Source organism: Hippichthys cyanospilos, chromosome 3 (genome assembly GCF_059441005.1).
Source record: "Hippichthys cyanospilos isolate Australia breed blue-spotted pipefish chromosome 3, RoL_Hcya_1.0, whole genome shotgun sequence".
NCBI lineage: Eukaryota > Metazoa > Chordata > Actinopteri > Syngnathiformes > Syngnathidae > Hippichthys > Hippichthys cyanospilos.
In genome coordinates this window covers 785,674-808,400 of record NC_142371.1, presented here as the reverse complement: position 1 = coordinate 808,400, position 22,727 = coordinate 785,674, and the positions used below count along the sequence as shown (strand labels likewise).

The 22,727-nt window shown below is 38.3% G+C and overlaps 1 protein-coding gene across 1 annotated transcript; it reads right to left on the bottom strand.

Moving 5' to 3' along the window:
• Positions 1–640: 640 nt before the first annotated feature.
• LOC148425301 (phospholipid-transporting ATPase ID-like) lies at positions 641–22,639 on the bottom strand. The gene is made up of 29 exons (XM_088409872.1): positions 22,508–22,639; positions 18,997–19,064; positions 16,284–16,342; positions 16,070–16,183; positions 14,328–14,426; positions 14,164–14,225; positions 13,971–14,043; positions 13,739–13,809; positions 13,594–13,673; positions 13,364–13,522; positions 12,220–12,308; positions 11,923–12,119; positions 10,825–10,945; positions 10,609–10,696; positions 9,816–9,850; positions 9,576–9,735; positions 9,311–9,499; positions 8,473–8,588; positions 8,160–8,312; positions 7,915–8,026; positions 7,735–7,840; positions 7,466–7,655; positions 5,991–6,174; positions 3,807–4,030; positions 3,659–3,742; positions 3,343–3,588; positions 3,109–3,247; positions 2,720–2,850; positions 641–1,564 (listed from the first exon to the last, which is right to left on the bottom strand). Exons 2-29 carry the CDS (start codon positions 19,019–19,021, stop codon positions 1,079–1,081), a joined length of 3,792 nt encoding a protein of 1,263 aa, XP_088265998.1. The 5' UTR covers positions 19,022–19,064; positions 22,508–22,639; the 3' UTR covers positions 641–1,078.
• Between the last annotated feature and the right edge of the window lie 88 nt (positions 22,640–22,727).

Here is a 22,727-nt window from a genome sequence, read left to right as displayed (position 1 = left end):
TTTTTTGGCCCCAGTGAATTTTAATGGGTTTCAATTAAAGGCTAATTTTGACAGTTTGTGGGACGGGTCAATCCAAACCACCTGCAAACAATCTGTATTCTGATCGGATCTTTTTAAACCCCCAATTTACTCCCAATATAAAGTATGTATCCCTCTATTTTGTGAGATTTTTATGAATTAAAAATACAACAGTAAATTTAAAAGTTGTATTTAATCTCAAGTAAAAATAACACTGTATTTTTCTAAATTTTTGTCACTTATAAAAGCATCTCCAACTTTGATGAGCATTAAGCAACATCCAAATGCTTATTGACTGGGGATAATTTTCCACATTGCCAGTTTTCCCAAAAGTAATGTACTCTTACCCGATAAAGAATGACCAAGCACATAAAGCACATTTGAGAGTGTATTTAGAGACACAAGTACGCACACAAAAATAAGCTCCCACATCCATTAGTCTGTTTGAATTTCTACTTGGCTTTCCTTTACAAGCCAGGCAGTCGTCAACGTTACATCACGCAGCTTTAAACACATCAATATGATGCAGTCACAAAAAAGAAAAAGTGATGAGTAGATAGATGTGTGACACGAGGGTGACTTTTGTAGCTTACGTTGAGCAATAAAAAGCCACATTTTTCTGTTGGCTTGCTAAGATTTTGCTGCATTGAAATATACTAGAAGTGTGGTAGCTCACTCATTGGTATAACACTATAAGAAACATTGACTTACCTTCACATCATAAACGTTGATATTTGTTCCATAAAATTGTATTTCTTATATGCACTGCTTCAAGTATGTGTCTATGGGATGTAAGCATTTTTTCTGTTCAATCATTGCCATATCATTCCGCCCTGGTCCCAAATCACTAGTGTTGGCCAACGTTAACTAGAAGAACTCATCCACTCCCAATGACGGCTATAGACGTCATGATAATCTTTGCTGGATAACCGTGAATGAACTAACTGTTTGGGAGTAGCTTTCAAATTCATCTTTAGAGTGCCAGTATTTCTTTTTGGTATTGTTCTAAAGAAATACACTGATTTACAATATCAAGAATAAAAAAAAAGAAGTCATTTTTTCATTCTGCTTGGGTGGTTTTCTTCGCAGCGAAGGGCAAGCGAGCGCTGTCGGCCACTTGCCGAAGATCCTCCAAAGTGGATGTCTTGGGAATCTTCTGGGAGCCTTGCACAGTTTCCTCCTCCTCGATGGGTGCCTCCTGTGAGCCCCCCAGAACAGAAGAGGAGTGCGACAGCGCAGGAGTGCACTCCCCCGACGTACTGGGGGGCGTGTGAGCGTGCCTCTTTCTCCGCAGGGTGTCGATCCAGCTGGCGCTGTGTTTGGAGGCGAAGCTGGCCAGAGCTAGAGACGACAGACGCATGTTCTTCCCAGAGGTGATCAGCTCCCCAAATCCTTCTTGGTGGGCGAAGGCGTAGCCGGACCGCCGGGAACCGCCCCTCGCGCCCAGGCGGCCCTCGGAGATGCTGCCCGCGCTTCGCCAGGTGGATGCCGCGCTTCCAACTGCTGGCCTGTGCTTCTTCTGACGCACCAGCTCAGTGTAGCGGACCTAGAGAGAGAACCCAAAGAAATCATTTATCAAAATTAGCGATATCGATTATCGATAGTGTAAAACTAAATTAATACATAAAAAAAGACAGTTATTTTGCAGTTTAAGAGAGAAATGGTGATGGGCAAAAAGTTACTGTCAAAATTGGTACATTTCAAATTACTGTATTTTCTGCACTATAAGGCGCACCGGATTAAAAGGCGCACCCTAAAATAATGACATTTCAAAACTTTTTCCATATATAAGGCGCAGCGGATTATAAGGCGCACCCTCAATTAATGACATTTTAAAAGCTTTTTCCATATATATATATATATATATATATATATATATATATATATATATATATATATATATATATATAAGGCGCACCCTCAATTAATGACATTTTAAAACTTTTTCAATCAAAATATAGTAATACTCAAAGTAATAACAATAATAACTCAAATAACTCTAAATTCTCAATAGCATAATAACTCAGTCAATATGAACAACCTTGTTCAACTGTAAACGCACAAAAGAAACAGGTAAAGCTTACTTTATCACTTCATTCCCCATCTACGAATCCAAATCTCAATATTGATCCAAATATAAGGCGCCCGTGATTATAAGGCGCACCATCAGCTATTTAGTGCGGAAAATACGGGGGGTACTTAAAAAAAATATCATGTATATGAGGACACATTAGAAAAACAAAGTAAAAAAAAGAAACAAGGAGGAAGAGAAAAAGAAAGAAAAATGAAAAGAAATGAAAATGAAAAAAGAGAATACAAAGAAAGAAAAAAAGGCTACAGGTTGCATTTAAAAAGAGAGAAAAAAGGAAATATAAATAAAGAGGAATCACAAAAACACCAGTCAGCTTAAAAAAAAAGTAAAAAAGAAAAAGGAAAAAGAAAGGAAGAGAAAAATGGGAAAACTATAAAAAATATAAAAACAAAAAGACCTCAGGCTGTATTAAAAAGAAAAAAAAAAGAAAAAAATACACACATTTATGTTATTAGAATACAGTGATGATGTCTGTTTTTGCAGCCGTTTATGAAGTCAGTCGCAGTCACAGCGAGCTCAGAAATGTTCTGCAGTTAATTATCGCTGAAACAATTTGGAATCGAATGCATGAAGACACATTGCTGACGTGATCCTTTTTGTTTTTCTCACCATGTCTGCGAGCTGAGGTTTGAGGTCCAACTTGAGGAAGCGGAATGCCAAAACTGGAACTATGCAGATTGCTGCTGCCAGCGCAATAGTCAACCACACGACTGGCTGCAATAGTGTACTCTGAGCACTACCTGCACTCAAAAACACACAAACAATTGCGAATGGTAAATAATATTGGGGAGAAAACACACTTTACAATTTGGAGTTCCCCTCGGCTCTTTTCTAGCTCCACTTGTTTTCCCCCTTCAAATAAACACACTTGCAAAACACAAAATGGAAGAAATATTTTTTTAGGTGACTGTACCTCAATACAAAGAGATTTTTTTATGGAATCATAGCCAAAAATTGTGCGCAGTGTGTTAGAGGGTGGTAGGGCATCATAGACCGACCTACAAAATGAAAATGTTTGGGGAAGATCCCGAAGAGCGTGTGACTATGCAGGGCAAACATGATAGTGAAGTAGCATCCCAAAGAGCCCCACACAAAGACATGGTTGAAAAGGGTCCAGAAGCCAGTGTCCAGTGAGATCTACACAATCAAAAAACACACAACAATAAAAGCATGACATATAGCCGGCAGGGAGCATCTGCATGGAAAGTTCACTCTAATCCTCCCTGGTTTACCTGTACGCTCACAACAATGACCAAGGCTGTCGCCGTGGTGACGGCAAAGGTCTGGTAATCGGCGAGCGGCTCGCCGTTGCTTTGCGAGGCCTCGGCGAGGATGGCGTAAGGGACAAAGAACAGCACCACCGATGTGTAGATGCCCTGAGCGATGCAGATGAAGAACTCTCTCTTATTGAAGAAAAGGTTCAGTTGACCTGGCTCGTATAGTTTTGGATGTTCTAGACTTCTTTGATCAGGCACATCCTAGGAGAGCGGAGCGGAGAAGGCCTTGCTTGCACTTGAAGGAGCTCAATACCAAATTTATGAAGAATACCTGGTCAAAAATGCCCATTGCGAGCACAGGCAGAGATGTGTAGACAATATTGTAGAGCGTGATGAAGAATTGATCATATACGGTCTGCAAAAGAGAGAGGATACATGAAGGGTCGGCCTTGTGCGCCCCACAAGCGTTCCTCGCTGACCTGGGCGGAGAATCCGCAGAAGAAGCCAAACCAGAAGTGCACCATGGTGAAGGCAAAGTTCTTGTAGAAGAAATAGCAGAGGAAGCGGCACATGCGTAGGTAGGACCATCGGCCGTGGACCAGCAGAAGACGCTGCAAGAAGCGGAACTGGGAGAAGGAGTAGTCGCTGGCGAGCACGGCCTGGATGCCTTCTTGTCCTGAGATGCCAACGCCAATATGAGCACCTGGAGGAGAACCTTTGGGGTTAGAATGCTTCCAATATACTGATGGGTGCGGTTGCTTAAGCTTTAAATGTGGTACTGATACAATTTCTGTCATTTCTGACAGTAGGGGTGGAAAGTGGCGTCTTTGGTGGAGGATGCAGCTGCCACCCCTTGCCGCCTTGTAAAATTGGTTCTGCTACTTTTATATTTCATTTAACAGTTACAATAACAAGTCATCCCACAATGAAAATGTGCATTTTTTTTTAACAGAGAACATGTCAATATTCATTTAGACATTCTAGCAAGAAAGGTCACAGTTAATTGGATTATAATCCATTGTGAAACCAGCCATACCTAGGTCCTAAAATTAACCCTACTACTTCGTCTAACCTGAGATAATCCTTATTCTATTCTATTCTATTCCATTCTTTCTTATATTAAAATTTCACTAAACCAAAAAATGCATAAAATTTAAAATATAGGCATCCAATGTTTTGCAAAGGAGTCAGTATATCACAAATTAACGAGAAATTGATTCATGTTGCAATTCATTTGCTCTTAATTTGAAAAGAAATTCGTACCGCTTTTATCACGGGATTAAAATGTGTTAAATTTTATTTTTTTGATACTAAAAATAACCAACCAGCCAACCAAAAAAGGTAATTGCAAACACAAAAGCAAAAACACATTCGAAAGACAAAACACTAAAAACAAGTTATGAACAAACAAATGAAAAAAAATGAAAACAGCAAATCAAAAAGCACAAACGACAAACTATAATTAATCACAAAGTCATGAGAAATGATAAAGCACAATGGCAAATTCAAAAGTCATAAAGGAAAACTTATTTATTGCATTAAAAAAGGCAAAAACACGACTAGAAATTTAAAAGAAAACTAATCACAAACAAAAGCATTTAAAACAATAAAACACAATGGCAACTTCAAATATCACAAATGAAAAAACAAACCAAAAAAATAAACCACAAATGAAAACCATATGCCAAAAGAGAAATGTGTTTTTACTTTTTTGTTCACAGTTTTAAATTCCTGCTTGTTTTCTAGTGTGTTTATGCATTACGATTTGTAATTTAAAAATCACAAACAAAAACAAACAGAAAAACTTTTTGAGTTTGATTTTTTTTTAGTTTCGGATGTGTTTGATCTTTTGGAACGTATTTTTTCCTTTTTTGTTTGTCTTTTTTTGTTTATTTTCATAACTTAATTGCATTCAAAAAAGCAAAACATGTTAGAAAACAACTCAAAAATTAAAAGAAAATAAATCACCAAAAAAAGCTATAAAAAAGATGAAACGCAACAATATCAAATACCACAACTGAAAACTGAAAACATGTTTTTGCTTTTTTGCTTGTGATTTTAAATTTGCTGTTGTGTTTTGTAGTGTTTTTGCCTTTATATTTGCGATTGATTTTCATCATGTTTTTTTGTTTGTGATTTAGTTTTGAATGTACAGTATTTTATTTTTTTTTCACGTGTGATTTTTTATTGTGTTTCATCGTTTGTGTTTTTCGTTTTCAAATGTTCTTTCGCTGTGTGTCATTTTATATGTGATTTTCTGTTAGCTGTAGGCTATGTCTTTTGCAATGTTTTATTTTTCTTTGCGATGATTTGCTTTGCTTGCAATCACTCAATAATCACGATCACCTCAGTAAGAACACTTGCATGTATGTACCGTACATGTGCACAAAAAAGGGTGACGCAACACTTACCAAACAGTCTCTTGCAGGAATAAAAGTACACTGGGTTAGCGGGTTATCTCAACATGGAGCGAGCATGGTCTGTTTGCCTGTCATTGAGGCTTCAAGGCGGTTAAAGAAACATGTCCCCAACACCGCCGCACGCATTGCCACACAGCCCGCCCGCCTTTTGTAATATTGAGGTGGCAAAACGTCTGCTCTTGTCGCAAGGTGTTAGCTCAACTTCTCTTTTCCGATCTCGTCGCCATTCTTCCTCCAACTTACTCTTGATCATGCTCACGTCATTGGCTCCATCGCCTATGGCCAGGGTGACGGCCTTCTTGTGTTTCTTCACCAGCTCCACCACCTGAGCCTTCTGCAGCGGCGTGACGCGGCAGCAGATCACCGCTTTGCAAGCGCACGCCGTGGTGATAAACTCCTCCTCCATGTCCGCTTCCAGCGCGTGGGCCTTGTTGGATGGCGGGAGAGAGCGCTTTAGGTTTACGGAAACTGCAGGTCCCTCAAAAGTTACTGTCAGACCTATTCGGGAAAGCACGCATGGCGCCTTAGAATACAAGTTTCATTCGTTCCATGAAGCACTAGATGATGATGGACTTACGTTTGTAAATTTGAAAGAAGAAGAAATAAAGGTTTGTTTAAAATGATTGAAGGTCATCCTCTGTCATCCTGCTTTTTATGCTTCCAGAAGGCAGCAGCTGTAAATTCAATTGAAATGTTCACCTCCACGCATGATTACTGATGTATATTTTGATGTGCGTAAGTGTTTGAAAAATCAGGAATTCTATAGCGCAAACAAAGGGATCGACGCACAGTTACACTGTACGATTTTTGTTTTGTTGAGTTTCGCTGCCCATTGCTGTTGCTCTGAGATCCAATGAATTTAGCATTGTTTAGTCTCAAAATATTTTTCTCATGTTTTCCAGAAACACTTAAATACGACAGGGTATGTTGTCTTTTTAAGTAGGTTTGAAGACTATTTCCAAATTAATTTGTGAGTGCAATAAAGCAGTGGTTCTCAAATGGAGGTACGGGTACCCCTGGGGGTACTTGAAGGAACTACAGGGGGTACTCGAGATTTTAAATAGAGCAAACAAACATGATGCAAAAATACTTTTAAGATCATTATTGAATTAATGACATGTTTCAGGAAAATAAAAGTTCATAAAAATGTTTTATGTCAGAATGTTATTCAATTTTATTATTTTAAAACGCCATGTTCTCCCTCATACAGTACTAGAATAGTTGGACCCAACTTGTCATGTGCCCCCTCTCGTTACCTGTCAAGTTAATGATTTATTTTAATCAACAGATCTTTACTATGATCCCAAAAGAGGACGCTTTAAGTTGAATATTTTTCTGTGGGCAAATATTTATTTATAATTCTTTCTTTTTGAAAACAGGTGTTGAATTTTTGTGGAGCTGTATTAATTAACCATTAAATTAATGATTTATTTTTGTGAACAGATATCTAATGTAATCCCAAAGAAGACACTTTGTTAAATATCTTTCTGTGGACAATTTGTTATTTATAATTATACTATCTATTTGAGAACAGATCTGACACTTTGTTGATTTTTTTGTAGAGAAATATATAATAATAATGAGGCTATTTCTTTTGGATAAAATATCTCTTGTATGATCCAAAAGGGAAAATATATCCAAACTGTTGTTGATACATTTTAATTGCAACATGTTAGCGTGTGCAGATATGCCAAACGATAAGGCTTTTAAATTCCTACCAGGCTGTGGCCATTGATGACGAGGGCGAAATCTCCAGCGATGTTGTCCATGAGGTCGAAGAGAGGAAATTGTGACTGCTTTCTAGTTTTTCTGAATCTTTTGAAGCAGACCTCTTCGCATCCCTCCACCAGCTCCTCTTTCTCGCCATCTTTGGATTGCGTCCGCTCAATCATTTGTTCCCTTGCTCTCCTATACAGGAAGCAAACACAGACTTGTGTCATAAAAGATAATAAATCTAATTTCTTACAATCCTTCCGTAAAGTCTGACCTGAGTTCCTGCTTGACGTTCTGGACGCTGTGTCCGCTGACGGTGAAAACCTCGGTCATATCATCGGTCAGCATCTTACACGAGTAACCGATATTGACGGCCGTCTCTGTGCAGGATAACGCAGAAGAACTTGAGAGGATCTTGGCGCTGTCTTGACAGAAATCACCACTTTGGTCTCACCTTGTTTGTCTCCTGTTAGGACCCATGTCTTGATGTTGGCCAGGGAGAGGAGAGCGACGGTCTCTGGGACACCTTCCTGCAGCTTGTCCTCGATAGCTGTAGCACCCAGCAACTACGCACACACACATGCACATTTAGTTACAATGAACGTAACCCGACGGGGCACTGATGCCTGCAACACAGTAATAGAAGGTTCAGCATCTTACTCAAGATGAGAGAAAAAAGTCTAACTGAGTGTACTGTACTGTCATGTCTTGTTCTATCTGCTCATACGCAGCTGACAGCAGGTCTTCTTCTTTCTCAGCACATTGGTGGCTCTCGGACCAAACCTCCCATTGCTCCTCAGACAAGTCCCTGTAGGCCAGAGCCAGTGTTCGCAGCCCATCTGCAGCGTATTCCTGAGAGAACAAAACAAAAAATAAACAGAGGAGAAGTTGAACGCACTGGCATGAAAGATCCTTTCAAATGATGTTTGCATGGCTAATGAGACAGTAGATGGCAGCACACGCAGGACTGGTCTTATGAGAGAGTTGACTGAACTTGTGGTGGGTGACGCACATTAAGGTGATCTGAGGTGATATTGATCAGGTCCTGCTTGCAGGGGCGGAGCCTCTCCAACAACACTGTGTCAGCACCTTTGCAGTACAGACGGATCCTGCCTTCGGGGTTACGGACTGTCAAACAACACAAACAAAGAGGATTATCATTCAGAAAAATCTATCTATGTATCTTTCTACTATCCATCCATCCGTCCATCCATCCACCTAGCTAATTTGCTAGCTAGTATTCCATCTAGCAATTGTGAAATGAAAAATCATGTTTTATTTAAATACAGTGTAAATTCAAATGGGGAGTAACTCTGAATGTTATTGGTGTAATAATTGCACACACACACACACACACACACACACACACACACACACACACACACACGCACACACACCTATATATAAATATATATAAACACATTGCTGGCACAACCATTGACATACACTCTAGCACACCCATATAAGCACACACACAAATATAACAGTTCCTTAGTTGGTATTACTGTGAAACTTGAAACGGTCTTTGTAATATTTCTGATAAAATGAGGAGGAGAGGGGCTCTCTCCCACTTTTGCAAAAGATTGTTTTGACTTGAGTTGTTTGCCTTTTCTCTGGTATGTTTTTATTGATGACTCTGACAATTATAACTCTACAAAAAAACAATGCTTCTAAAACTCTCTATCTTGCTAGCTAGCTAGCGAGTGTTCCATGAAAAGAGTGCCATGAAAAATCATCAGGTATATGTAAATAGATTTTGAATTAAACTTATATTTTTAAAACAAAGCCAATAAAAATATCGACATATATATCCATCCTCGTCCTTCTGTCCGTCCATTCATCTCACTCACCAATGACAGACATCCTCTTGCGTGCATTGTTAAAGTCCAGGATAGCAAGCAGCGTATAGATAACGGTTCGGCCCATTTCAGTGGTGGTGATGGTCCCCGGCGTTCGAGAGCGAAACACAAATCCAAAATTCCGTGCGGCTGTCACCAGAGCCCTCTCGTCCGGAGACTGGGCTTTGTAGACCAGCTGACCTGGAGACAAATTTACACAAAAAGGGTCAAATGTCACGGATGGGATAACAAATTGGCATTTCCTCCTTATCCTCACCCTCGCTCTTCTCCTCACTCATGACGGTGTGGCAAAGGGAGAGCAGGCGAAAAAACTCTTGCGCGTGGGAATCCCCGACTTTGACCGACTCCAGCAACGTCTCATCATAGAAACAGAAGTCTGGGTCCGCCAGGGGGTTGAAAGGGGTGAAGTCCAGCCTCTGCTCGGAAAACAATATTATTGAGTTATATGTGCATTTTTAGGGACTGCATGTGCGGTAAATTTTTGGGAGGTACAGACCTTTGGCAGGGGCCCCAATGGATCTGCTACTTCCCCTAAAGTGATACAAACATTGTAAACTTTGAACTACAAGCTGCACCGGCATATACGCCGCAGCAGCAAAAATTGAGAGAAAAAAAGTCACAGATATGTCGTACCTGACTATAAGCTGTAGGTCTTAAAAAAGATGGGAGATGGAAGTCTTTTTTTTAATATTTGTTTGAAACTTTTTTTAAAAAGCTGTTCGAACTGAAAATCAAAAATGTGATAGCATCTTCCTCTGTTCCCCCTTTTTTATTTGATTGATTATTTTATTGAACATATGTATAAACATATACGTTCAATTTCTCTCTCTCTCTGTCCCTCTCTCACTCGCTTCAACTTATACATTTTTTTCATATTTTTAATAATATACTTTTAAACATCTTTTTAGACACAGCTATTGATTTACATCGTTTCGGTTCTATTTAATTGTTTTTCCATAAATTGATACCTTGAACAGATACTGTACACACATTTGCTTTACAGTTGGATTGTCCCCCTGGTGGCTAGTTAAAATAAACAAAAAAAAACTGCAGATAATCTGCAAGAAGCGGAACTGCAGGGCTCAAATCATGAGAAAAAAGTTGGAGCTTATAGTATGAAATATAAAGGAATCTATTGAAATAATTATAATTATATATTGAGATACAATGTACTATAATATAGGACATTTATTTGCTTGATGCTATGGTAGGTTTGACCCCAATAAAACATATATACTGTATAGTATATATTTACATAATATTTTGTGCATGTGTGTGTGTGAACTCACCATAACTGTGTGTATTGATGGAGCATTTTTTGAAGCTCATAATGTTCTGTGTGAGTGTTCCAGTCTTATCACTGAAGATGTACTCAACCTGAATAAAATTCAGTTTAAAAATAACTAAAATGTTGCCGATTAAGTGGGTCAGTGCAAGCAAAGACAATGTCAAATATTTACTCAATCCACATCAGTTTTGCTATTTGATTTGCTGCGAAAACCCACCTGACCAAGCTCTTCACTCAGCGTGGTCGTCCGCGCCTCGGCTGCCGTGTTGCACTGAGAGCAGAACATTCGCTGGTCCCAGTTGATGAAGAAGCTGTGGCCCAGCCTGATCACCTCCACACTGTTGTTTAACACAAATAAAATCATGAAAATGGCAAATACTGCATTTTGAAAAAACAAAACCTTTTTTCTATTATTACAACTTTACTCAAAATTGTGACCATTGTTTTTTTCTTATAATAGAGCTTTATTCGTATTAAAAATTCAAACTTTGTCACAAAATAATTATTTAAATTTTGCAACTTATAGTACAGTATGTTCACTCATGTTAATTTTGCAGAGGAGCGCAGGTTAATGGCAAGGACTTTGTTCATGGCCAATCAACAACTGTTCTTTCCCTTTAAAACCAGAGTAATCATTTACAGCAATAAATGTATTGTCAGAAAAGTATTAATTTTATTTTTGTGCTTGACTAACTTCAAATTCCAATTTTATTTTGGAAAAACAATGGCGTATCTTGAGTGTTATTACATTATTATCGATTGAAAAATACAGTGTGGCTTAATGTTCATTGGAGCTTTCCCTATCGGGTATTGTTTTAATTGATTGTTTTGTCGACTGATAGAATAATTGGAAAAAATTTTACTTAAAAGTGTATTAAAACAATTTTATTACTGTTTATTTACTAGTAAAAGGTGTTCATCAGGTATTGTGATTAAAAACATGTGTACAACAATTACAAATATTAATCAAGAGGGATGATGTTTTATTCACCAACTTTTTTTTTAAACTGATTCGACTACTGGCACGGTCATTGTTTTCAAAGTAAGAGCAAACGTTTGCAAATGTCTTATTTGGATCAAACATGAAAGATAATAAGTCTGTTTTCATGAAGGACTGCATTAATCAACAAATAATGATGAGATTGAAATCAGAGGAATTGAACAATATTAGGTCAAACAATGACTATAAACGATTCGTCAGTTATTAAAATCATTGTCAACTAATTTGATAATGGATTCACTGTTGATTCATTGATTAACTGTCAGCTGTAATGTTCATTTCACTACACCATCATACATGTAGGTATGTCCTTACCTGACATACAGCGAGATGGGCACCACCGTGTTCAGAATGATGATATAAGACCAGAATGCGAGGACAGCGGAGAAGAGGAAACCGTCCACCGGAGGATCCCAAGGTAGGTAACTCTGAAACAGGGAGCCCACCTCTCGTTCCCACACCGCATTGCCAACAGCCAAGATGACACCCATACACACCAGGAAACCAAAGATCTGACACGGAGAAAGATGAATGTCAGGAGATTTGAGACTAAATCCACTGAGATCATGTCCTCAAATAGTTGTCGGCCATGAAAGTGAGAAGGTGTCCTACCCAGAGGACCAAAGTGTTCATCAGACGGTCGATGCTGGTACGCTTGAACTTAGTTCGGCCGCTGTTCTGCATCAGCTTAGTATCTGGGCCTGGAAAGAAAATGGAGAATAGCATAGAAATGTAATCTTACGTATTTTCTGCACCACCATCCTAGATGTTTCGTCATTCACTTAGCTTACTAGCTTTACAATTGGATAAGTAAGCCCTAATCATGAGCGAATGAATTTACTGTAGGCCTACCACCATCCGAGAGTTATTTGGTTAGCTAACTTGCATTTTAACTAGTTTCTTTTATCTAGTTATTCAATTGTATTTGAATAAAAGCCAGTGAGAAGCTAATGTATTCAGTGCACTGCCATATTTAGTCATTTAGTTAACTAATTAACTTTTCAACTAGTTAGATAATCAACTAATTAGTTGTTAGCCTTAATTAGGAGCTAATGTATTTAAAGCACTACTATCCTAGATATTTAGTTATTTGGTTAGCTAACTAACTTTTTACCTAGGTAACTGTTCAACTAATTAGTTAAATCTTAAGCCTTAATCAGGAGCTAGTCTATCTACTGTACTACCACATGCTAAAGAGCTAAAATAGCTAAAAGAGCTAGTGAGCTTTTTTTTTTTTTTTTTTTTTTTTTAGCCAATTAGAGATTCAACATTTAACTCGTTAACTTGTTATTTAGTGTCACTGTGTGAAAATTCTTTACTCTTCATTACATAAGAGATTCTAATACTGTTCTATTTACTTCACTACTTGACTGGATAGTTAGCTTAATTAGCATCAATTCACAAAATCTCAAAGTTAAATAGCTGTCTTGTTTGCGCATTAGCTTTACCATTGTGGAAAATTGATTTTTTTTTTGGAGGGGGGGGGGGGGGGGGGGGTATAAATAAGGGGGATGAATAAGGTAGAAATTTTCTACATATATTATTTAGCAAGAACAAATTACCCTCTTTCTAGTAATACCCTGAAGATGCCATAAGCATTGTCCTAATCAAATTGCTACATACAAACAATTACAGTGATATAACTGAGGGGGAACAAATTTAGTGCTATAGAGCACTAGATTCCCGAACGCTGTATTGACCTGTTGAATCTTATCTGAACATTGAGTACATCACATGGACAAAGACACACTCCTACCTGCAAAAATGACCAGGCCATAACAGGCCTCTGTATTGCGGAGGACGCACCCTCGAAGAAGCATATTCTGGTTGCTCAAAGGGTATTTTTTGTCCCTCCAGTACAACGTTCCGCTAAAACGATCCAGCTTGTTGTTGGGGGGCTCGCAGACCACCTCACCTTTACAAATAGACACGATCATAATCAGCGTTTGATAAAGAAGCACATAAAAACCTCACTTCAAAACTCACCATTAAACTGAACCAAGTTGTTTGGGTCCCCCAGTTCTGACGTCACAGAAACAGACTGCCGCACCTTCATGTTGGTCTCTCTGGAAAAATTTCAAGCTATCACAAAGTCGTTTACGGACGGACAAAGTGTGGTGCGTTCACTGACCCATCCAGTTCGGCAGTCTCGATGTAACAGAGGCCGTGAGGTTCACTGCTGGACAACAGCAGCAAGTCAGCCTGCAAATGGAGGCAGAGGCGCACAAACACAGCAAAAAATCAATTCAAGTATCAATTTAACCATGTGCTTGTTATTGTGGTTCACGTTTGCAGTGGTGTACAACTGGAGTGAGACAAGTTGGGCCGATAGAAAGACTTCACAGGTTTAATTAGTTACTTACTGCCACAAACTGATTGTTCTCCAATTTGATGATGTCACCGACTCGGACATTCATCCACTTTTCATTCTGGAGCCTGGCACAGCAAAATAGAAAGCTAAACAATGATAAGATCTCACTGGGATCTAAAAAATTGACCTCACGATAAATAACTTCACAATGTGTCTCCATGACACCAAAAAGATTTCAAACTTACGTGCCACGGATGAGCACTCGAGACTGACGGTTGTTCACTTGGTTATCACTCCTATGGCGAAACTACAGGTGACAACCAAGAAGAAGACGATGTCAACGTTTAACTCTCAAAGGTCTGATGAATTTATTTCATTGTGACATAAAGTAAGATGGAGTCTTCCGCACATAGTCGTCCGTTGCGTCCTTCACGGCGGTGATGCTCAGCACAAGAGCCAAAGGCACGATGGTGGTGAACCACGACAAGGAGGAAATCTGAGGGATCAACTAGATCATTGAAAGAATAAGCCTTCATGTCAGATTGGATGAGGAAGCACAGGCCACCTAACTATTTACTGAGCATTTTGACATTGTGTTTCAATAACGTATGGAAAAAAATAACAAAACGGGTGTCAGAGAATTTAAGTAGTCTGTGTAAGTGTTTCAGTTGTGAATAAGCAAAACAAGTCAGTATTGTGTTAGGGTCAGAGCTGGTTTCAATTGTGTGTGTGAAAAAAAATCGTACTAGGAATGAGAGAAGTAGTTGTGTGTGTGAGAGAGCTTCAGTAATGCCCTTTCATTTGTGTTTAAGCAGTGTAGTTGTATGAGAGCATTTCATTTGTGAATGAGTGTTTCTGTTGTGTACTGCATGTGGGCAGAAAATCTGTTGAATGAGCGAGAGCATTTTAGTAGTGTGTGTGAGTGTTTCAATAATGTAAGTACGAGAAAAACGTGTCAGAGATTTAAAGTATTGTGTGTGCGTGTGTTTCAGGAGTGAATGAGCAAGAAAGTCTATAATGAGTGAGTTGATTGTGTGAGAGTGAAAAAAAAACTGCAGCATGAGTAAATGCTCTTCAATTGTGTGTGTGAGAGCTTCAGTAGTGAGCTTTTATGGTTTTTGTGTAGTGTGAGAACATTTAATTTTGCATGAGAATACTTCAGTTGTATGTGTGAGAGTGTTTTAGAAGGGTGTGAGTGTGAGAGTCAGTTTTGTGTGTGTGAGCCTTTTGGTATAGTGCGCGAGAGCTTTTCAGTTAGAAAGCAAAACACATTTCAGTAGTGTGTGTGAGTGTGTGAAAGATTTTTAGAAGTGTGTAGATGTTTCAGTGAGAAAACAAATTCTGGTATTTGTAAGAACATTTCAGTTTTGCGCAGGAGATTATTTTAGTTAGCAATAGGGTTTGAGTGGTGCTCTTTAATTATGTTTCACAAGTGTAGTTGTGTGAGAGTCTTTCATTTGTGAATACGTGCCTTTCTGTTGTATATGTGGGCAAAACTAATCAGTTGTACATGTGAGAGAATTTCAGTAATGTATTTGTGTGTGGATTTCAGTAGGCCATGAGAGTGTTTCAGTAGTACATGTGAGCATTTTTTTTTTAAATTTGTGTGAGAGTATTTCACAATTGTAAGTCCATTTTGGCTCCTGAGAGCACTTCAGGAGTGTGTGAGATTATTACCAGTGAATGTGTGAGCTTTCTAGTAGTTCATGTGGGAAAAACAAAACAAAACAATCCAATATGTAAGAGCGTTTTAGAAGCATGTGTGGATATATCAGTAGTTATTCTACATAAAAACGTTTCAGTAGTATGTGAGAGCATTTTACTAATATGTATGAATGCTGAAAAGCTATTTTACTGTTGTTTGAATGAGAGTGTATTTGAGAGCATTGTATTTGCATATGTCAGCAAGAGAAAAATCTGAAGGACATGAGGGCATTTGAGCGGCGCACGAAAACAAAAAGAAATCTGTAGTGTGTGTGGGTGTGAGAGCATTTTTGTTAGCATTTGTGTGTGATACATATTGTTTCGTGTGTGTGAGCATTTCAATAATAAGCACGAGAGTGAGTCGGCACTGCGCATGAGAAATCATCATGAATTATCTCCTTGATGAGCCTCACATCGATCAACATTGTGTGACCCCTCCCCTCTCACCTGCAGTATGAGCAGGAAGAGGAAGTAGGTGTTGGCCACTTCCTGAAACTGCTCAAACAGGTTGATGGGCAGGAAGGTGAGCACGTTGTACTTGGATGTGGTGATGCAGTTACTCTTGTGTTTTCAAGGAGAACAAGGAAAGGACACACACATCAAATAATGTATATCACAGCATAATGTCACACAGCAGAGAGCGAGAAAGAAAAGCGCTTACGGCGTACTGGAAATTTTCATTGTACTCTCTGTCATTGGCCCTGACCTTTCTCTCCTCCTCTGTGGGAACATGAGACATATTATATGATGGAAACAAGCAAACATGATTAAATACATTCCGATCTCATATGGACACAACCATAATCATCATCATTTTGTTAGTCTGATTTAATCCAAAATGTGCAGGGATTTTCATGTTGCTGAGATACAACTCAATTCTTACTGCTTAGGTCAGCCTCTTTAAATATTGATGAGAGCGCTTTTTAACTGAAATGACTCTGCAGAGCTCTGTGAAAATGTAAGCGCTGTACCTATGGTGCTCTGAGGACGGAATAGAAATCTCAGGACACATTTGAGTGATGATGACATCACGAGAGATCCACAGGAAGAGTTGAAAGCGATTACCATGTCATCACATGTGCATACATTAATAAGCGTGCAGCAGTTTCCTGTGTTGCTGCAGCCATACTAATACTACAATTTCATTATCCAAGCCAGACATGTGCCACTTACATAAATTGATTTGCATCGGCAGTTCCGAAATATTAAATATGATGAGTACATATTTGAATGGGCATAATCCCATCGTAATTTGTGCTTTCAATTCTGTTTTATATATGATGGATGGATGGATGGATGGATGATGTGTATTTGGATGGATGATGGCTGGATGGATGGATGGTTGGATGGATGGATGATTGATGTGTAGATGATGGATGGATGGATGGATGGCGGCTGATGTGTATTTGATTGGATGGGTGGTTGTGTGTTTATTTGGATGGATGGATGAATAGATGGATGGATGATTGATGTGTAGATGATGGATGGATGATGGTTGAGTGTTTATTTGGATGGCTGGATGGATGAAAGGATGAATGGATGGATGATTGATGTGTAGATGATGGATGGATGGAGAGGGATGTGTTTATGGCTGGATAGATGAGGGATGGATGTGTATTTGGATGGATGTAGACTGGAGAGGGATGGGTTTTAGAATGATGGATGGATGGATAAGGAATGTGTATTTAATGGATGGATGGGTAGATGAATAAACTGAAGGGTAGATGAATGAGTGCGGGTAGACAAAAAGTTTGAGTTACCTAAGAATGAACATTCAAACTCAGTATAGCGTAACCTTTGGATAATAAACTACATGATATTTCCTCATTTCAATGATTATCAGATCACACGTAAGCACCAGTTCTGGTAAATGCCCATAACAATGTCACGCAATTGTAAAAAACACAACTTGTCCCAAACATGAGTCCATAGCTCTCTTGGTCATGACTCCATTTGCCCAAACTGCAGCTATAAATAAAGTAGCAAGCAATGAGACGCAGGGCTTCCTCCCATGTGATGCCAGAAGCCGTCCTCCGCTCTCCCTCCTCGCAACAGTCACTTGAATGCACCTTGAGCAAACTGCCCATTAAGTGTTTAATACTGCACATCTGACAGCAGCGAGGGCATTAGGGGCCTCCACGTTGACTGCGATGTGAGAAGAAGTGCGCCGAAATCCATAACGCTCCATTACAGACAAACCTGCAGGCTCACTCCCAGACATAAACGAGTCCATGAGGATCGATTCAAGATGAAACACCTCATGTCTATCATGTCGAGGGAGAATGACAAATTTGGAGGCTAATTGCAGTCGAGTAGAGTAGCATTTTTATATGGAAAGTAATTTAGTTGGGCTCCAACCACTTAGCTAGGCTGCAAAACAATGGCAAGCTAATGATTTCAGGAAAGGGAAGTCAGTGCGGAAAATGCTAAGGAAACCACTCCAAAAGAGCACCTTAAGCTTGAATTAGGACTCTGCATTAAATATTAAATTCATATAAGAAGGGACTTGATTCTTACGATTCGCTCTTCATTTTTTGCGTATGACTTATTGGTCTGTGCGATTAAAGTCACGTTCCACACATCCCTTTAAGGCGTCACAATGACAAAGTTGACACTTCAGAGGTCGGAGGATGGTGCGCACGGGTGCCATGTGATCAAGCTGACGGATGAAGAGGATGATGATGATGATGATGAGGCGAGCGATGTCAGAGTCAAGCGAGCCTGGCGCCCTCAAATTGATCTGCGTCTCAGTCAGCAGCGGCAAGTGGCAAAAGGCAAGGTCAGTGACATTTATACTCACTGCCATACGCATCCTATAGAAAATGGAGCACCATCATCACTTCACCACTTGACTTTTGTCTCTTGTCTTCAAGACAGTACAGTATACTGTACTATTACTACTGTATTGTATATATGTATGTGTATTTGTATATGTATTTGAAGAGTATAATGTACTTTAATACAGTAGAAAATACATGTTTCAACCCACAGTCATCTTAAAGGCATTATGTCACCATGTTGCAAGGACGTTGCCAAGGTAACCAAAGGGCTGTTTGCAAAGGGGATCAAGTTGCAATGGCTCAACAGGGCGTCGCCAAGGTGGAACATCTCAAATCCCGTGATGTTGACTGCTTCACCAGAAGACAATATTCGATTAAAAATGTCAACTATCATTTTTGCTTCTGGGGCTGCAGCTATCAAATGATTAAAAAATTGAGGGCCCCCTTGAAAACAAAGGGGTTTATACTCTCAATAAATTGAATGAAAATTAAAAATCTGACACACTATTGAAAATTAAGATTGAGCAAATGAGCATTTGAATAAAACAAAAAAATACGACTGTGCATTACGGAAAATGTCAGATTACGCCTTACTTGGAGGAGGTTTCTTTGTAAACATTTCCACACAGTTGCCTCCCTCCTGCTATGGCCCATTAGAGTGTCTGCAAGAGAAACACAAAAGACAAAAATACAGTCAATTAACAATTGGTAAAAATCAGTTAACAGTTGGTAAAAATCAGTCCAAAAAATTCAATCCATCCATTTTCACATTCACATCAATGGACAGTTATTTTCAAGGGTATATAAATGTCCAACACATACAGTACAAATATGAACTTGTTCAATCGCAAATATATACTTTTTTGGGACTCTATTATATATATTTCCATTAATCTAATTATGGCTGATGCCAAAAAATTAAGCACTAAACGAGTCCATTACTTTCAATAATTAAATACTAAAGTAACAATTACTTTAGGTGATCCACTACACAAATAATTCATTAATTTAGGTAATTAAGTACTGGAGTAATCAAATTCATTCAATCCCTAAAATAACTTTATACAATAATCACTTTGTCATTAATTACACAAAGTATTTGATTATTTCATTACTTATTTAAAGTAATAGTCTTAGCATTTAATTACTGGTACTAAAAAAAATTCATGACTTTTGTATGTATTTACCTAAAGCGATGTGCAAACTATTTAAAACAATGGATTCCTTAGGGATTAGTCAAACGCTTGAAAAAGATTTAGCAAAATAAAGTTAAAAAAAGTGAAAAATTCATCAAGCATTTATTACAAGCTGCATAGAAAATGGCAGTTGAAAAATGCCCTTGACCACAGTTACTCATGGAAAATTTTGCCCTCAAATAGTTTTTTTTTTTTTTTAATCGTGTGCTTGATAGCACTAATTTCATGATATTTGTATATACTGTATTATTAAAACAGGTTATTCAATTCTTTATTTTACTATACTATTATTGTTATTTTTGGCAATTTGCCTCAGCAGCATTTACTTTTTAAAAGTAAAATTGAGTACAATAACCTGGATCTTTGATTTCTCGCTTTTTCAGAATGTTTTTATTATTTTCATTAATAAAAAATTTTCCATTATTTTCATTTATTTCATTTAACTGGTTACACCTTATGTTGACATCCAAGATATTATCTTACAAAGACGGGAGGATTTTTCTATTTTTCTGCACGTGGCCCTCAGCGGAAAAAGTTGTGCAAACCCTCCTTTTATGTCTTCATTGATACTTTACATGGATGCATTTTTTTATATATATGTGGGAGGATGCAATGAACCTAAATCAGAATGAGCACGAGATTCAAACCCAGAACCTCAGACGAGTGAGACACGCTAACTAGGACAATGTCCTGCATATGAGGACAGTGCATAGAAGACATGCCGCGTCTCGTCGGATCGTCTTTAAAACTGATACGGACACTGTGGCAGATGAGATTTCGATCAATACAGCTGAGGTAGGGAGAGAAAAGTGTGTGTGTGTGTGTGTGTGTGTGTGTGTGTGTGTGGGGGGTGATCAGTTTTCAGCTCCACTTTTTTCCCCATTCTCTCTCCTCTTCTTACTTGCAGCCTTTTATTTATTTATTTTTTAATATACCTAACCAATATAAGATGTCTCCTGTAGTATGAAAATAACAATTATGAGATTAAAGCCTAATTCATTTAGACTCATCTGTTGCGGCGTAATCACGTTTGCACAAAGACTTCACTCCAGTTCCTTCCTGCTCAGATGTGTGTGCTCCACTGATAACCTTAGTTGTTTCTGCACAACATATGCACACACTAACACATGCATTCTTATCCCAACGTTTTTATTTCAATGGGAAATTTCACTTGAAGAGCACTTAAAAAAACTGGCTCCTCAGTCACCGACCGGTGATGCAGTTTCATGAGGAACAGGGGTTCTGTAACTTGCTCAAGGGCACTTTGACTAAGACAAAGGCACTGACATTTGAACCTAATAACTTTATGAGGGGAGGGAAAAAAAAAATTCAATTCACAATATGTACCCATATGTTTGCTTAGCTACTGAGGCATTGATTAAATGTAATACTTATGGAGTTAACCAACCGATTTGGATTTTTTTTTGACTGAAGCTGATTTTTGGCAGAAAAACAATACCATGTAAGTATCAAAATTATCATGAATTTTTGATGTGTTGATCATTGGCAGTGAATGAGTGAAATGTTCTACAAAATGACAAATTCAGTGATCTTGTGCATGTTCTTTTTATTTTATGATATATGCCAGCCCTGTAAAAATTAATCTTTGACGCCTATAGAAGTAAATGAATGTAAGTGAGTGAAATGTTCTTCCGCGAAAAGGCAGTTATTTAGTGCAAGTAATGCATTTTTTATTCTTCGATAGACGGTGTATTTAGTGATGTATGGTGAAATGTCCGATCAAAAATTGATTTTTGATATCTATAGTCATCAATGGCAGTGAATGGATTACTATACTTTGTATTGCACTACGCATTTGATGATATTTCATTTTCTAAACAAACTGTGACTTTAGGTTTTGTGTAACGTAACGACATCCATTATGAGTTTTTCAATAAATGTCATATTTATTTAAGGTTACAAGGTTATGGTATGGATATGTGTGAAATATGACATGTTACCTGCATGCAACTACTAAAAATCAAAATAGAATACAAGTACAGAGTAAGGCTGTCAAGGTTAAAGAATCAACTTGTGATTAATTTAACTTTTATAAATCTTTAAAAAAAAAAAAGGTTAACTTTGTAACAGTTGAACTGCTAACTCAGCAACCAAATGTAAAAGTCATCGTCACAAGGCAGACCAAGGCGAAGTTTATGTAGTAGACTTTAAAAAGTTGCTCGACAGCACATTTGCATTTTTGATGATTTTAAGCTAAGATTTTAGGCTTTCACGCAAATAAATATCTAAACAAAGGTCACATTAATAGCTGTTGAAAAGAGGAATTAAATGCGATTTTGGAACATTTTGTGATTGGAGAAATTCAATCCCTTGACAGCCCTAGTAAAAAGTTCAAATAATCAGCAAATATCACCTAACTGGCAAATGTTTGAAGGGCCATAATCAGCCGATTTAATCGGTCAGGCTCAAATTATAACACCACCAAGTAGAAGCTATTTGTTAGCTTGTCTATGGCGGTTTACAGGTTTTATTAGCATTAACCTAAATTAATTCAGTTATGTTGCCCTTTTAAATACACTTTATGTAATTGTCTATGTTCAGTTTGAAAGATGAACTTTATGTGCCACACCGCTACCCGTGACGTGTTGAGTTGTGTTCACTGTCATCATGCAGCACTCTTTTAAGTTTTTTGCTCAGAACCTGCATTGTCTGCAAGTCTGCATTGATATGTCACTTTCTTGAATCATTTCCACCAGATAACTTCCTTTACTGTATATTGAAAACAAAAACATGGAACTTTAAAGTAACCCCCGAAAATTATACAAATGACATTACTGGTAATCCTGAGTCAAGCAACATTGCAAATAAAAACAAAACAATAAAGTCCATAGAAACTAAAAAGGAAAATGGCATTGACTGAAATCTGAGGCGGCAAGAATCAAACGTACCTCCTCAAAGTTGGCGACAGTGAAATGTTCCCAGCGGAGGCATCCTCGCTGTTCCTCACTCTGTCTGAGGTCACCATGAGGTTGGAAGTTGTTGATGCTGGATGATGATGAGGAGGAGGATGAAGAGCGGGAGGAGTAGAGGGGTGTGGGGGGTAGGAAAAGCTGCATCCTTTTCTACATTCTTCCTTGTTTAAGAAATTCATCCGTGATGTTACTCTCC